The 17,594-nt window shown below is 35.0% G+C and overlaps 1 protein-coding gene and 1 long non-coding RNA gene across 4 annotated transcripts; both read left to right on the forward strand.

Moving 5' to 3' along the window:
- The first annotated feature begins 304 nt into the window (after window positions 1-304).
- LOC124641365 (BSD domain-containing protein 1-like) lies at window positions 305-17,272 on the forward strand. Of its 2 annotated transcripts, none has more exons than XM_047179430.1 (9): window positions 305-460; window positions 1,474-1,576; window positions 9,431-9,496; window positions 10,311-10,368; window positions 11,081-11,178; window positions 11,789-12,003; window positions 12,635-12,757; window positions 13,501-13,586; window positions 13,997-17,272. In XM_047179430.1, the coding sequence occupies exons 1-9, from the start codon at window positions 450-452 to the stop codon at window positions 14,371-14,373; spliced, it is 1,137 nt and encodes a 378-aa protein (XP_047035386.1). In that variant the 5' UTR covers window positions 305-449; the 3' UTR covers window positions 14,374-17,272. The 2 variants fall into 2 exon arrangements, with proteins under 2 accessions (XP_047035386.1, XP_047035387.1); XM_047179431.1 differs by having other exon boundaries at window positions 14,000-17,272.
- LOC124641375 lies at window positions 3,352-4,866 on the forward strand. 2 transcript variants are annotated; one of them, XR_006985673.1, is made up of 3 exons: window positions 3,375-4,207; window positions 4,285-4,498; window positions 4,616-4,866. It is a non-coding gene; the product is annotated as an uncharacterized LOC124641375 (long non-coding RNA). The 2 variants fall into 2 exon arrangements; XR_006985672.1 differs by having other exon boundaries at window positions 3,352-4,498.
- Window positions 17,273-17,594: the final 322 nt, after the last annotated feature.

Raw genomic sequence — 17,594 nt, forward strand, 5'->3', positions numbered from 1 at the left:
AAAACTAATTAAAAGTTAAAGTTAAATAAATCAGTATTAAAAAACTTTGACAGCAGAATTAATGTGTAAAAAATGAAATAACGCCATCTGTGGACTAGGCAAGAAAACATTAGTGTTAAATAGAAACGTTCCATTTCAAGGATCATATATCAAAACTTTAAGAAAATTGTCATGATGATCATATCTCATTAAAATGATCTCGAGTAATATAAATATTTATTTATCACAAAAGCCATCAATCAAAAGTTAACTGAATAATTTCAACACAATAATCGCACGTTTCATTGACACGTACTGTAACGGAACGACATCCTTATGTCAACGCAAACAAAACTATGTCAAAATTAATTCTAAATTTCGTGTAAAAACAACAACAAAATCACACAACAATTTATGTGCAGCAATCCATGTGCTCCTTTTATTTGTGTTTACTATAAAGAAACGTCGTGATGGCTGAAAAGTGAGTATTTTTTACATATTTATTCTATGATAGAATTCATGACAACATTGGTTGTGTGAACGAAGAAAGAGGTCTATTGGTGGAAAAATGCGTTGTTTTGGTAATAAAATGGTTATACAGCTCATAATTTATTGTAGAAATTAAGTTTTTGATACGAGAGCTTTGTTTGTGAAAGGTCATGAGATCAATTAATTAAAGTATTCGTTGCTTCCTATTCGCTAGTTGAGCCTGCATGTAAGCGAATTAGGCACACCGTATAATGTCAGGCATATAACAGTAACAACCGCAACGTTTTGGTGCTAACTAGATGCTGACATAATTCTTTAGAACTAGATTTATTGGGCATTTGTGTAGGTAAGTCTTTCTTATGCTTCCATGCTTTCAAGATGGAGAGAGATAAAAGTTGTAAATAAATACTTTTTGATATATTTTTTTTTTTATTGTTCATGGCAATCATGCCATTTATTAAAAAAGGTTTTATTGAGATGGAGATTTACTTAGTTTTGATCCAGGCACAATTTAAAATCTTTAGTTACAAATAGGTTACTGGTCAAGTAAATAAATAATTTATGAGCTTTTAACTTATTCATAACACTGGATATCAATACATTTCTATTTAACCCATTATCTGTGTTGATATCTAAACTGACATTTGGGAGTAATAAATAACACTTGTTACATATGAGATTAGTATGTATTTATGTTTATTATTTGATTTCAAATCATTTCATAAAATTTCATACCTGTATCCATGTGCTACTTATAAATAATGTAAAGAACATCTCATGAGTAATTAACACCCAATTCAATCCAATTTACCTAGACCTAGTATTTCTCCAAAATGAGGCATATTTTTGTATATTTAGTGTTCATACATTGATTTTAGACTATTGGGCAATAATTAAGCCAAGCTATCTTCAATGTTGCATGCTCCAAAACTCAGTTTTTTTTTTTCGAAATTCCTTTTAATGATAATATAAAAACTTGTTATAATCCAAAAAATATTTGAATAGGTCTAGTGATTCAAGTCCAAGCGATGCAGCCAGTACTCCGAGGCATGATGACAAACAGGACGGCAACTGGTGGGACACCTGGATCTCTTCGGCTAAGTCCAAGGTAAGGTTCTGACCAAACAGGTTTTAACAATGAAAAGGTGACTTGGTCACAGACAAAGAAGAGCAGAGAACTTTTTGTGTCCAGGAAATGAGTAATGCTTGTAACAAATTGTTTAAAAAAAGTCAAGGTTTTGTTATAACACATGTATGAAAGAACCTGTAATAGGTCTATATGACACAAAAAACATTGGACTCTTTTTTTTTAAACAACGTCAAAAATCATCAAATGACTCCTCCCGCTGTGGGTTAGCAGCAGTGAGGGAGTGTAAGACTCTTACTGACCTGTTGTCCTTCTTAGTAAGCGTCTATAATTCCATGATGGAACAACTTCCCACATGCAGCCAATCAGTATACCTTTCAGGATGACCAGATACTTGAACTTATCTTTGTTCCTTGTATTTGAATCAGTTCAATGTTACTTTGCAATAATGGTAAAAGCATTATTGCACAGAGGCTGACTTTTAAGTTTTTTTATATTAGTAAGTTATCTATGGTATAGACTCTGAAAGGACATAGTATTTTTTGTTTTAAATGCTCTGTCCTTTTCATATTCGTATCATTTATTTGCATTCCACAAGTTTTTTTGACAAGGTGTTATGGTAAGCCTAAGAAGCTATAGCTATAGCGTATAGCTAAGAACAATTGTGGACCCTGTTAGGGCAAAGAAACATTGGGAATTTGATGCCAGTACAAAATTAAAATTCTTTTAAATAAAAATCTATTTTAACAGTTACAGTTACAGCCTTTTTATCGTCCCACTGCTGGGCACAGGCCTCCTCTCACAGGGAGAAGGATCACAGGGAGGAAATCTATTTAATTATAAATTATTATGCCAGAAATTATAAATATTATTTCAAACTCATTAAATATAAAATAAACCCACATGGAGGCAAAATAAATAAAATAGCTTGTTTTACATTGGCTTTTGTTAAGAAATGTGCCAACATAATAATATGTAGTATTACTCATTTTCCTTTTTATTCTATTCCTTTGTATTGTAAAGGAAGTTGACACTCTTGTGTCAAGTTTATTTACCTCACATACAATCAAGGTGTATTCAATTACACATATATTTTTTTGTAAAGGATCTGAAACTACTGAGTTAATTTGAAAAATACACACTATCCCCAAGTAACACATGCTATATTTTAACCAGTTATGGGATTAAGTTCCCCCAGGACATAGGTGAAACTGTGCGAAAGACTTATAGTAGACTCGTATCGTAGACTTATAGTACTCATATAAATACTTTTTGATAGAAAGAGATCTGCAAACTTTGTTTAAAAAAGTGTTGCTGTGATCACAACATCGTAATACTTATTAATCTAATCTACTTTGTTAATTAGTTCTTTATTTGGTATTTTAAATCTGTTCTACTTGCAGTATTAAAACTTATTTAGTTAGTTTGTACAAGTGGTCAAAATATTTATTTATTAATTTATACATATATGGAACAGATACATTATCTCAGGTGTTCCGTATCATAGACAAACCATAAAATGGTTTTGAATTAATTAGCAAAACATATAATTACTTATGAAAATAAATTAATTTAAATACTTTAATATACTTGAATAATATTTATTGCAATTGTTAATAGGTTAAAAAATCTAGTATAAAGGGCTGAAAAAACCTATTGAATCGAGAATGTTCCGTTAATATAATCTGCCTAGCCTTTTCCCAAAGGACATTGCCACCCGTTGGGCCCCTTATTTGTGATAGAGTGTCAAGAATATTTTATTATTAAAAATCAAGTCCTAATTTTATAAAACTATTTTTTTTTCAGAATTTCTTGTACCCTAGCATTGAAAAACATAATTAATATTTATTTTATTGAATCTAAGCTAGTTCCGCCATTAAAACTTAACGTGAATGTTGCCAGGTAGACGACAGACTATCTCATTTAAATGAACGAGGTGATCGATTGAAAATATCGATATAATATATAGCATTTTTCTCTTATATCAAAATGTACAAGTATATATATTAAGTATGCACTCGTAAATAGTAAACAAGAAAAGAAGAAAGAAAAACTGTTTATAACTGTTGCACAAACAATAAAATATCAACACTAACAAAAGTCACCACTGAACTATATCTATAAAACGGTTACACCTAACACCATACATGGAATACAACAATAACACAATAATTAGTAAATGATATTATTTATAACAAATCGATTTAGAAAATCGATTAACAAAATATTTAACATGGTAACATCTACTCGGAACGCGAGTCTATCTGTCAAATCAATACGTCATTCAAATTGTTTTCGTGCCGGTTGTTATGCGTAGAGTTGAATTTATTCCTCCGTATTTGCTTCTGATAGTTACAATTTGCGTAAAAACTGTCGAGCTAATCGTTTTCGTGCCTCCAGTGGTTTTTTTTTAGATATTGGACTCTTTTCTTAATGATAAGTGAGCACATTGACTCGTGAGCATTGGACTCTTGTTTTTAGTGATATTGTTGTTTTACTCCGGAAAAATGTCTGCACCTGGTAGAAGTCGAGTAAACTACTCTTTGTCTCGCCAGTGTGTTAATTTCTCTTTACGTATAGGGCCTAATCTTCGTAGACGTTAAATTGAAGAAATAGATGAACCAATGCTTATCCTTCTAAACACCTACATTGGTAAGTTTGTTTTATTATGTTTGTGGATTTCACACGTCTCTAAACTACCTTACATTTTATTTTGTCATTTTTTCCAGATATCTTCTGATGATATCCTGTGTGTGAAATGTTTTGTATTATTACAAAACCAGACAGCATCTAACTCAAATCTGTCACTTGTATCCCCTGCTCGTGGACACCTAAACATATGCTACGCATGTGGCTTGTCAACAGCAAGTCGCAGAACTCATAGAGTCAGTCAAGATAGTTCCTCAAAGGAATGTTATACTAAGATGGACACCAGTACATCACGTAACTGTTTATTCTTATTTATTTAAACTTAACGTATGAATGCATATGTATGTGTGTGTTGAACTAATTAAATATTAATGAATATCAAGTATCTAAATATAATATTTTTGTTATTAGGTGTTGCATTTGGAACGAGTTTGTGTTCCTTGTTGGGCGGCTGCATCAAGACAAGTCCGGAGGCAACCCGTTGCTGGCAGTAGCCAACACACTGTGGAGTCTGCACCGGAGACTGGTATCATGGATGGAAACATAATTACAGATATGATGATTCCTGTACCACCACCACTGCCACCGCTTTAATGATATAAGCGCTCCAGCACAATTTCTAGACAACATATTCCTTGAAGAATAAATGTCTATTATTTTAATTGGTTGTGTTTTTTCTTATTAAACATCTGTATAGCATTTACTATATTTTAAACTCCTTTATAATTAAGCCCTTTCTAAAATAAACTACAACTAATCATAGATGGCACAGCGATCTTACTAAGTAGCAGGGCAGTGATTTTACTATGTCGCTTGCAGGAGATGCTGTCATATATGTCATACATACTCGTATATACTAGGTACCTACCAGTTTGCCAACAATCTTGGGGTCGGCTTTTAGTCTAACCGATGCAGCTGAATACAGTATTGCTCAAAGAGTGATTGCCCATCTGACCTCCATACCCGATACACTGGGTTATAACATGTTACCTCCTGGTAAGTGGTTGTCACACTTGCTGGATTCTAGCTACTCATAACAAGTATAAATAATGCACCCAGAATCAGCAGTTTAAATGTAAGTACTAGCAGCCACCCAGCTGAAGTTTGTAATGGATGGTCACCCAAGTGCAATCTGACCAAGTAGCTTAACTTAAGATATCTCCTTGTGGTTGTTGTAACGTAGCCACATGCTCCTCCAACCAATTTAGCCCTAAGTATATTTATTTCTACTGGTGCCAGCAAAACCTACTTCCGCTGACTGCAAGATAAACAGTTTAACATATTATTTAGCAAGAAAAGATGATATCTGATGTTTTTATTTCATTTGGGAATCAATATTAATACTAAAAATATTTTATTGTTTTAACGCAAATTGTTTTTGAAAAAATATTGTCTAATAACCTCAATTCTTCATCAGAAAAAAATCAATAATTCTCGGAAACTAGGGTAAAAAATTATAAATTGTTTTCAGGGTCTGAAAAGGTAATTGTCGTTCTTCAAAATAAAGTTAAAACCACCATGGCACGCAATTTTTTTCTGGGGGCCCAAATCTCCTAACAAAACGGGCATTCTCCTTTAGGCGTTAGCAACTGCCTTCCTTGGGTAATAGGACATTTCGGCTTCTGAACACCCATAACAACAAAATTGAATGTATGAAAAAAAATTGCATTGAAATAAGAGTGACGGCATGGCGTATCTAATCAGGACTCATTCATCCGTTTATCGAATAAAGAAACTATTTATATGGCAATGACATGTCAAACATGTACCTATACAATTTTGCACACCCAGTCAATGCAGTTCTTTTGTTTTTCAATGATTTTTGGCGGTTATTGAAGTGTAGGTAGACCATGGAGAACACAATACCTATATAATGTCTAACAGAGAGTTACCACTCCCGGGGTTGCGGGATTGTCCGAAATAGTTACCGCGGCCCTGGTACATAAAAGGCGTACGAAAGAACATGATGGGTTTTAGTCAGTAAAAGTCTGAAACAGCCTCACTGCTGCTAACCCACATCGGGGAGGGGAGGGGGGAGTCTTATGATGATTTTGGCCATCGTTAAAAAAAATTAAAAGTGTTCGGGGGACGAGGAACGTTACTAGCTCCGCCCTTAAACGCCTTCTATGGAAGTCGTCCATTATTTTCGAAGTGAAATCACCGATCAATCTTTGACAGTTTGGTTTTGATTTGATGATGAACCCGAACTCCTCGTAAGTTCTAGTAGAAGAAGTGCGTCAATGTTAAATGATGATTGAAAAATGGGCCCTAACAGTAATAAAGTTTCCAATGCCTTCTGCGCACGTTCATAACAACGTTATATCGATACATATTTCTTAATCTTGTACACACTATTAAACCGAGGTATTTTCTTAATTTGACAGCGCTTAAATTGAAAAATTCTCCCACTGTTTAATCACAGTAGGCATTAGTTATAAGTAGTATTGTTATGCGGATTTATTAAGGCAAAACTGATCGTATGAAATGGTAGCTGTTTTCCTGAAACTTTTTCTCGTACCCGAATGGGATATAATATAGCTCATGTTACTCAGTGACAATGTAACTTCCCAACAGTGAAAGACTTATTTGTATCGGTTCAGTAGATTCTAACCTTCTTCTTTTTATCGAGTGAGCCGCAGGCTTTATCACCTAGCAAGCCCTGGTGTCAGAGATTTCTCAAATCCGCCTGACGGCCTCTGACGTGGAATTGTAACAACGACTGCTACTGTGTATCAAGGGGATGTAACAACGCCAACTCTCAGACTTCGGGCTGCTTATTGAAAGTTTCTAAAACCCACAAAGCGATTTTGGCCCGTCCCGTTAATCGAACCCGAGACCTCGTGTACGGTTGTCGCCCTTTTGACAACTAGACTAACGAGACAGTCTAGCCTTCTGACTTACTCTACTGGGGACACAGCATCCCCCGTCGCGAGAGCCCAGGTGCGAGTGGTCTTAGGATCTTCTATATTTTATTTTTTTTGGTTTCTTTGCACAGATTCGTTCGCGAACAAACAGTGTTTACGGTAGGCGCGTGAAGGTTGCAATTTGGCACGCAATTTGTTAATAGATAGAGTGAATAGATCAGAATTAAGAAGAAACATTTGTGCAGTGGCAGTGGATTCCTGCCTTAAGAGTATGACTAGATTTGTTCCTATAACCTATGACTCAATACGGGTCGGAATCAATTGGATTCACGGCTTCAAGTGATGATAAATTTGCAATATATTTCGACAAGTAGCCATAGATACACCTTATCACTACACCATAACCTAATCTATCCGGCGAATTTTACGACTAGAGCGATGATTTGGCAACTAGTAAAATCCAGTTATTTTTATACTCGACCCAATATGTAACTGAAAATATAACATGTAAACTTGCGGGGTCACTGACATTCGTGAAAATGAATCTGTTTCATGTTAGAGGAATCGTGTGCGTCCGATAATCATTGCTTTGCTAATTTCGCAGCCAACGTACCAAAATGTACTCTAAAACTACGCAAGTAAGGTTCAATTTACATTGCAAGACTTATGGCAAAGAAAAATACATTTGAATACTGGCTGTCATAAACAAAGATGACATTTGCGATGAAAAATAATAACCTGAACTCCTTGAAGCGTCAAATGTGTTTTAGATCGGTTTTATATAATCCAAAAGATTTCTAATTTCGTTTTCTTTTGAAATTCACTTTCTTCGTGCATGAAATAGTAAAAAAGTAGCCTTATTATGTAATATTATTTTTAGAAGAGACCTTTGAAAGCCTAATGTTGTGTTTCATTATTAATTATTATTTTTTAATTTATAGTATTTAATACCTACTTCTAGAGTTTATTTCAATTGGATAAATAAATAATTTTAAATAACCATAAAAATGTTTTATAAGACATGCCGTAACGGGTGTTATAAACATTGTAAACGGTAAAGGTCATATGTATAATGATATTCGTTAAATACGCCACCTTGAGAACTCGTTTGAAATCTATAATTACTAAATACTTTGTATCCTAAAATCAATGATTCGACAATATGAAACTAAACATACAAATTGCTGCGCTTTCTTCAGGGTATTTTCAATATAGCATTGCATTTTTATATCAGACTAGCCGTTTTCCCGCGGTTTCACCCGCGTCCCTTGAGGCCCATACCATGATAAAATATAGCTTAAGTTACTCGGAAAGAGTATAACTTTCCAATAGTGAAAGAATTTCCAAAGCGGTACAATAGTTTCTTAGCCTTTAGGGTAAAAACAAACTTAAATTATGTATAAAAAATCATTAGTAGATTCAGATAATAGTGTACAAAAATTCGTTAGTAGTCTATACCATATAAAAATTAAAAAGAGCATCATCTTTCAAAGATCTTCAATAAAGTGAAACTGGAATCTTTGATAAAAACATAAACAAATAAATAAGTTAGAGTTACACTAGTTTTGCTCAGTCTACATATACTTACGTAGTATAATCTATGTAGGCCAGAGATGTAAACGCTATGCATTATCTACCCTGTTTATATATATTGCTAATTCTGATAAACTATCTTTTAGATAAAACTTTACTTAACTGTAAGTAATAAACTGTGTGAGTAGATAGCAAGTATGATTTGCGAATTTCATGTTACTTTTGTTCAAAATGTTGGCTAGTTTTCTTTATGAATATCATGAAAAAATCGTACTAGGATGAAACCTTTGGGGGAGCTAGTCAAAAAAATGACTTGTGTCTTATGATCACCACCCAATTCAGGCATGTTTTAGAGTTAAATATTAGTATACAATACAAATAATAATAATTAAAAAAAGGCAAAGAAAACGCCCCATGGACCAAAAAGCTGTTGACATCACTCATACCAAACAAGTCTAAAAGACTATAAAAAACAAGTTATATATATAAAATAAGCTACATATGTATATGTATAACTGCCATTTTTAATTAATGAGCAAAAAATAGATTTTTGTCCGTTCAGGATATCTCACGTAACAAGAGTAACAAACATTCACATAATATGTAAACATTTACACTTACAATCTTGCTGAGAAGTTTGTTGCGCCACTTCTTCTTCCCAGCAAAAACACATAGGAAGGGAAAGAAGAAAGAAAAACCATTTATTTCGCATAAGTGGTGAATAACGGGCGTTTTTGCAAATTTTGACAATAAAAAGTGCTATTTGCAAGCCTAATTTCAATAAATGATTTTTTGCTTGTTTTATAATATTATATTGCTCTTTTTTCAGTCAGCAGAAGTGTACACGATGGTGAAAAAAGACTTGGCAGAGATCGGCCATGTCATAACTATGAAGGTAAGGGAGTCTAAATATTGTCAGGCAAAAAAAATAATAATGTCAATTACTGTACAGAAAAAAATATTTTTCCATAAGGATAACTGCCTCGAATTCTTCTTCTTTCATAACGATTATAAGATTAAGCAGGATTAAAAAAACTTCCTTAAAATATTAAACTAAGGCTACAAGGTCAGGCTTAACAAAGCGTCCTAAAGTTATACAAAATTCAGTGAATGATTCATTCAAATCTCGTTTGACTGAAGATGACATACTTCCTTATTCTGAATATACTGAAATAAGTTATAATATATTATGCCAGCATTATTATTGCTTTCAGTCATCCAATGAAGAATAATTATTAATTCAATTAATACAATTTTTAATTGAAATTCTTTCAATGACAAAGCTATGATTACCTCCACTTTCTGTCCATAAAAAATGCAGGTCAATTAATAAAAAAATTGTTTGATTAACCTTTTGAACGCCAATGTCGGCTATAGCCGACATGAGCAAGCGTGCCCTGTGCGCCAACGACGGCTATACTCGACAAAAAACAGGTCGCAGAAAAATACAAAATAAACCTATTAAATCATTACTTTTATGTATTTTTTAGTAGATATTTAATTAAGATTTTCGGGCTTGGCGTACAGGGCATAGGAATACCGATATGGCGTGGCGGTGAAAAGGTTAAGTCGTCCAGGATTTGCGTCTACTTTTACCCCTAATGATGGAATAGTTCAAGAGTGAATTACATCTGTTGCTGTAACTCTAATTCGAATTTGGTTATTTATGGGTAAAATTATTGATATTTGTATGTCAATTTGTTTCACAGTTGGATGCGCCAGAATCACCAGCGAACGCCATGAAGAAAAGCCTTAGCAGTTTCATTGGTAAGTTTTTTTTAACTTTTCAAGCCTAAAGGTTAGCCCACATGAACCACAGAACAGCTACAAGATCAAGCCAACTATGTTGGGGTCGGCTTTCAGTCTAACTGGATGTAGCTGAGTACCAGTGTTTTACAAGGAGCGACCGTTTATTTGACCTCCTCAACCCAGTTACCCGGGCAACCCAATACCTATTGGTTAGACTGGTGTCAGACTTACTGACTTCTTACTACCCGTAACGACTGCCAAGGATGTTAAATGACAGCCGCTTAACGCAGCGCCCATTGGCAGCTCTGAATATCGAATAAGGGAAATACAACTTACTTATATAGAAATAAAGATTATATTTCTTTGTTAACGATTGCAAGTTTCAGTTCATTTACTTATGACCGTTAACATTGAAATTTCAATTCTATTTACATACTATTTAAATTGCTTATACTATGAAGTATCATATATGTTCAGGACTGTAAAGTATGAAGAAATAATACAGGAAATAACTCGATTCTAGGTCAACTGAGCATGAGTAATTTCAAACTTCAAGGCTTCATGCATTCGAGTAGTGCTATTGTGTTTTTTAAACCGAATTTTTCATAACCTGATTTTGTTAAATTCCACATATGTGCCGTTTTAAAATTAAACATGGTGTGTTTTAAATATAATGTTGGCAATAGACCAGTTGTTCGATCATTTTGGTGTATATTGTGTGAAACTTCAGGACAAGTGAGCACTGTGCTGAACCCTGAGCCGGATGATGAGGACGATACTGAGGTCATCCTGTCTTCGGGAGACACCACCATGCTGTCTACTTACAAGGTAATTTAACAATATATTTTTTATTATATAAAATGTTAGCATTTTTGCTGATATTTGAAACTGTATTATAGAACGTTTTTGTACATACTCGTTTTTCATATTAGGTACTTCGAATGTGGATACATACATATGTATTTTTTTTAATTTGCTTTATTTAAGGCAAATAAATATTTTATTGAATTCTTCAATTATTTGGCAATTCAAAACTTAGTCTGATAATTACTGTATGATGTATGACTCGACAAGAATCTTTTTTTTATGATAGGCATTCGTTTCATCCCTATCTCACATCATAGCTATGACATTGTAAACAAAGGTTGATCTCAGACATTACAAATTCAGACTCTTAGTACTGTAGCACGTAGCGCGCTATGGACCAGGATCTCGGGTATGTACTTAAATAAAATCCTCATTAACTGTTAATTTTGCGGATTGGGAGAAGTGCCAACTTTAATGTAAAAACCTAATCTATTCCTTTTTACAAAGAGCACAATTTAAATTATTATCCAGCAAGTCCGAAAATATACTGAATAAAAACTATTTACTGAATTGAGTATGGAACCTCTATAGTACCATCTACCTAGCTGAACTATTCTCAATATCCCTACAGAAAGAACTAGAAGCTCTCCAACGCGTGGACGCGACATTCATAGTGCCGGCCTACAGCCCGGAGTTCGAGGCATGGCGCGCGAGCCTCGAGAGCACCGAGGCCGGCCTCATCAGCCTCTCGGCTGCTGCGAGGCGCCTCGACGCCAGCCCCACGCTCAAGGCGCAGTACGACAAGCTCGTGCCCGACGCCGTGTCGCATGACGACTTCTGGGAACGGTAAGCAACATCACGCTATAGTGTAGGATATGTTCGGAGGCTGCCTCATCAGCCTCTCGGCCGCCGCGAGGCGCCTCGACGCCAGCCCCACGCTCAAGGCGCAGTACGACAAGCTCGTGCCCGACGCCGTGTCGCATGACGACTTCTGGGAACGGTGAGTATTCATTTCATAGGATATTGTTTTTAATGCCTTTTTTTTGCTGAGTGGATCTTTATCATTAAAGTTGCAAGAAAAGGAGGGAGTGGGACTCATTGTTTGTATTATGCTATATTGTTTGGTCCTAATGGTGTAAATCTGTTACATAATGCTACAATCTGTATTCTGTTACTCCAAATCAGTAAAGATTATATCTTTTTCTCTTCTTCTTCTAATGATGTAAAGTGAAAAAATATTATATTCTCTGCTAATTTCTATATATCTATAACCTATTAATTTGTGTATTTTTTCTTTTGTTTTGTATGTTAATGACTAACACTAGACTGTAAATTATATTTAGTAGTCAACTAATCGTTGTGATTAAAGTCAAAATACTTTATATTCCGTAAGGCGAAATGAATTGAAACTCTGAAATTATTTCCCACCATATTTATTTGCAAATTGATAATCTGTTTCTCCTGTCTTTCCCCCTAGCTACCTATTCCGCGTGGCGCTGCTACAGGACCGGCTGGCGGCGGCGGCGCGCAAGCAGCCGCGGCCCGAGCCCTCCGCAGACCCCGTGCTCGCGCATCTGCCGCCCATCACACCCATCGACCAGTACGTACTCATTTATCACAGCTTTAATAGCTTTGTGGGTTTTCTTAAGCTTTCACAAAGCAGCCCGTAGTCTGGAAGTTGGTGATTGATTCACCCGTGCATCGGAGAGCACGTAAATGTCGGTCCTGCGCCTGATCTCTTACCGGTCGTGTCGGATTGCCGTCCCATCGGGTTATGAGAGTGAAGGAATAGGGAGTGCACCTGTGTCTGCGCAAATGCTCGTGCACTATAATATGTCCTGCGCAGCTGGCTGATCTCCTTAAATGAGAACAGCCGCCGTGGCTGAAATCGGCCGTGAACACCATTAACCATTTATAATGACCACGGTGGCAGTTCCCATATAAAGAGATCAGCGAGCTCATGTCATCTCCCGAGCCTTTTCCCCAACTTTGTTGAGATCAGCTTCCAGTCTAATCGGATGCAGCTGTGTACTAGTGTTTTACAAGAAGCGACTGCCTTGCCTGACCTCCTCAACCCAGTTACCTGGGCAACCCAATACCCCTTGGTTAGACCTGTGTCACAATTACTGGTTTCTGACTTGACTACTTGTAACAACCGCCAAGGATGTTCAATGACAGCCGGGACCTACAGTTTAACGTGCCATCCGAAACACAGTCATTGGTGTCCAAGATATGCTTAGAAAGTACATACATACATTTTGCCAGTTGCTTCACCACCTTAAAATGCCTATCCTCGTTTTGCAATCAAAATCTGTATGTAGTTCAAATGTTTATTTATTCCAGGAGTCCTAAAAAGGTCCTTTCAGGGTTGGAAGACGAGAAGCCGTTCGAAGCTCCCGAACTGGACAACGTCGTCGCTTGGGAAGACGGTAAGTCAACGTAGTGTTGTCTATCTTATCGATACTGAGCTCACAATCGATACTGTAATCGATTGTCTAAGCTCAGTCCGATTCAAACCGTCCTTGTATCTATTGGCCATTATATATTGTCTCGAATTGTATTTTTGTGAATAAACCCTATGTATTAAATGTTGTTTTTTATACTCCTGCCATATAACACAAACTTCAACTTGACTTAAACTTATATGCTTTTTGGGAACGCTTTTATTCATTATTCATAAATCATTACTATTTTTAAACTGTTTGTAATATACTATAAGTTCTTGAACTCATTAACCAAACGCATGTAAAATATATAAATTATCTACTGCTGCCATATTTGGTTACTGTATTCAAGAACAAAGTCATGTCACGTTCCAAATAATCGTACCTCTGTACAGAAGACTTCGCGCACGACGTGGAACTTACAGAGGAACAACAAACACTTCTCCTAGAAGAATACGAGAGAGAAATAGCCGACAAGAAACTCACCAAACAAACCTCCTCCCGCGACATAGCCAACAACAACATAGACAAAACAACGAACACAGACAATAAAAAAACAAAAACAGCACAAACCAGAGACAAGATGAACAACAAGACTAAAAACAAAAATGGCAGGTCGCCCAAAAAGGCGGGAAAGTCTGACGTTTGTTTAAACAATATGGTCGAAGATTATTTCGGTGATAAAAAGGTCAAGGATGATGCTAGCGCTAATTCCGATGAAAGCTGGGAAAAGGAATTTGAAATTGATGACGTTGTGGAGCAAAAAGCATGAAACAATCCGGCCATAGAGTAATTTAAGGATAACATAGTTCGGGCACATTGTGCGGCGCGAATGTGACGTCATATTTTGGATCACACACAAATAGCCATAAAATAGCCTAGTTCTATATTCAAACCACGCAAGCAAAACAGATATGCAAAACTGTACTCTATATCGTTAACGCACAGTTCAAAACAGATTGGTGAAGTTATGAAATGTTATGTCAAGCGATAAAGACCTGTATTGTCATGTACACAAAGTTGAATTTTGCAGTGCAGCCATTTGTAGTTCGCACAATGTTCCGTGCCAGCAGCATTGAAAGCTTTTGCAGCGGCCTGGGAATGTTCGTTGTACATTCTGTCAATTTGATTAGCAATAATTACTTTTATCGCTATAGAATAAAGTCTATTTTCCCTCGTATTCGTTCTAAAAGCAGCCGAAATATTTTTTTGCGCTTTTTTGATGTTCTTCTGTATTATATACAAACTCTTTCGTAAGTACCTTTTTAATTTTTAGTAGATAATTTTATCGAAAATATTTAGAGTATGGATTTTTAATTATTTCTGCTATATACAAACGAATATTACCAGACTGTCTATTCTATACATATTAAACATGTTCAAAAAGCCTTGTTAAATGTAATCAATAACAATGTTATATATTTACTATGTAATAACAAGTGTTCGTACTTTTAATTCATGCATGAGACATTATCACAAGGAATTTACATATAAATAAAAATCTAAAGAATGGACCAAAGTATATCGTAGTCGACTGTAAAATACATAAAAGGCAGAATTTGTTTGGACAATTCTGGTAGTTTCTAGAAAGTTCGATAGCTTATGTGACAGTGTTGCAAGAAAGAATAAATAGAAAAATGTGTGCGGTATATAGAATGAGGTATTTTCTTATACATTTTAGGGCTGATTTTTCAATCACCAGATAACTTTTATCCGAAGAAAAGTATGACTTTTTGTCAGCTATTGTATAGAAAATATGTCAAACCGCTAAAACTCAAAAATAATTCAAAAATTACCTTTAGATAGAAGTTAACTGATGATTGAAAAATCGAGCCTTAATTTCAAGGATTGCTTGGTCTATTCTTTAGCTTTACACGTTAAATTAAAAGCTATATTTCCATAAACCAAATGTCACTGGCTGAAAAATCATCTTGATGTGTAACCATAGACTATGTAAGAAACGAAATAACGGTTTTTTTTTTATTGTTTCTGGCCATACGACTGTATTGTGACTGACCATGATGTAAAATAAATATATATGTATTATAATATTAATTAATAATACATAGTGATTATTGTAGACAATGGACGCTAGATTTTTCAATATCTCTGAAGTTTACTAAAGTTACGTATTCGTCAAGTTGGTACGGGCCAAACTACAAACATTTTAACTGCAGTAAAATTTTTATTACAAAATAAACCTTATTCTTGCTCAATAAAGGTCTATATTGTAGTTCTGAAATACGAGTGATATTTTCGGAAAAAAGTACCTACTCATATTTTGGTGTTTCTCTCCTGAAAGTTTCGTCATGAATTTATCTACAAACACTATGTATTATTTAGTATAAGTGCACGCGTCTCGGCCGCCCGGTCTCCCCTATCCTAATGCATTTACTTTACTCTTAAACTTCACGTTTACAAAGAACGTTACCAAAAAGGTTATACGTCCTTGTCCACCTTCTTTAGATACTAACATGGGTTTTAAGTGTTTATTTCTAACGAATTTATTTTTTAGTCATTCCATACTATGCTGCCTGAACTCGCCAGTAACAAAATATATTTACGATTGAAAAAGTTATAAAAACTATTTATATTATTTTGCTTCGAGTTTTAGCTGGCGAGCTCACCTCTCCTACCAACGATTTACGAATTGCTTAAAAATCTTGCAAGTGGTACAATAATATTTGAAGTGTGATATCCTTCTAAAATAGGTCTCTGAAATAGTTGTAAGTAGATAATAGTAATAATTTTGTGCGCTGGTAACATCCACCTAATGAATGGGCTGACTTGGCAAGTGACTTAGTGTTGCCAGAAATCAGAAGATGTATTGAAAATCAAATGGTCAATAAAATCGCTGCCTTATGAGCTTATAAATATTTTTTCATTAATGGAATATAAGTATTAATACCGTCTATATCAATAAATTAAAAATATAATGGATTTGTTTTGTAATATTAAGCCTGTATGGCCGCCATTCATCTTGTTATATGCCAGCTATGTAAAATTATTCTAGATTGTTCGATAGCATCGATTTTGGGCAACATTAGGCGCAATCGAATTTTGGTCCTTTGATTCTTGTCATCTCGATTTTAATTCCAACTTCTTTATTATATTTGAACGCCTTAAAGTTTATAAAATTATCCAAATGGTCCGATGATAATAATCGATTGTACTGGTAAATAATCGTTTCTGCTTGTGATCTCCCTCCGGTGGTGTCGGATTGCCGTCCCATCGGGCGCAGAGAGTGAAGGATTAGAGAGTGCACCTGGTTTTGCGCAAATGCTTGTGCACTGTAATATGTTCTGCGCAACTGGCTGATCTCCTTATATGAGAACAGCCACCGTAGTCGACTCTTTGCAAAATAGGGCAATAGTTTATAGACATCCATCGGACAATTGGATCATTATTTGCAGATAAATAATATGTTGGAAATAAAATCTTTGACTAGAATCAAAGCATTCATTATCAAAAGTGTTTCAACAGTACTTTAAAACGTTTGGTTTAAAAATATTAAAATTAAGTGCAATAAAGTTATCTTACATTTAACTTGACATTTATTTTTAAATATATTTAGGTTAACACTCTCAACTAAATGAGTTGACTCTAGGTATCGTTATGTTTGTGTAAATTATGATTATTATGAATATGAATAAAAGTTATTAAAAATCGTAGTAGAGGGTTTTATTTTGTTTTTATGTATCAGGTATTTTAGCCACATATGTAGACACAGAATGGAGAAGTTTTATAGTTGAAATATCTGTTTAATAACCCATGTTTGCAAATGAACAAATGACTATTGCGTAGGTATCTCTTCTAATATGATAAGGGAGGAATTTTCGTTTGTTTTAAAGGCTCTGAAACTAAAGAATTGATTCGAAAAATCCTTTCACTGTTCGAAAGCTGCACTCTTCTCGAGTAACATAGGCTATTTTATCTCGGTACGGGCAGTATCTCTCGCAGGTTAAACCGTAGTAAAACAGTCCTAAGATTGCT

Source organism: Helicoverpa zea, chromosome 22, assembly GCF_022581195.2.
Source record: "Helicoverpa zea isolate HzStark_Cry1AcR chromosome 22, ilHelZeax1.1, whole genome shotgun sequence".
NCBI lineage: Eukaryota > Metazoa > Arthropoda > Insecta > Lepidoptera > Noctuidae > Helicoverpa > Helicoverpa zea.

Bases quoted from the DNA above. Each gene is read 5' to 3' on its own strand.
- LOC124641365 (XM_047179430.1), top strand. The intron at 11,179-11,788 runs GTAATTTAACAA...ATATCCCTACAG, and splicing joins CCATGCTGTCTACTTACAAG to AAAGAACTAGAAGCTCTCCA. The intron at 12,758-13,500 runs GTACGTACTCAT...TATTTATTCCAG, and splicing joins CCCATCACACCCATCGACCA to GAGTCCTAAAAAGGTCCTTT.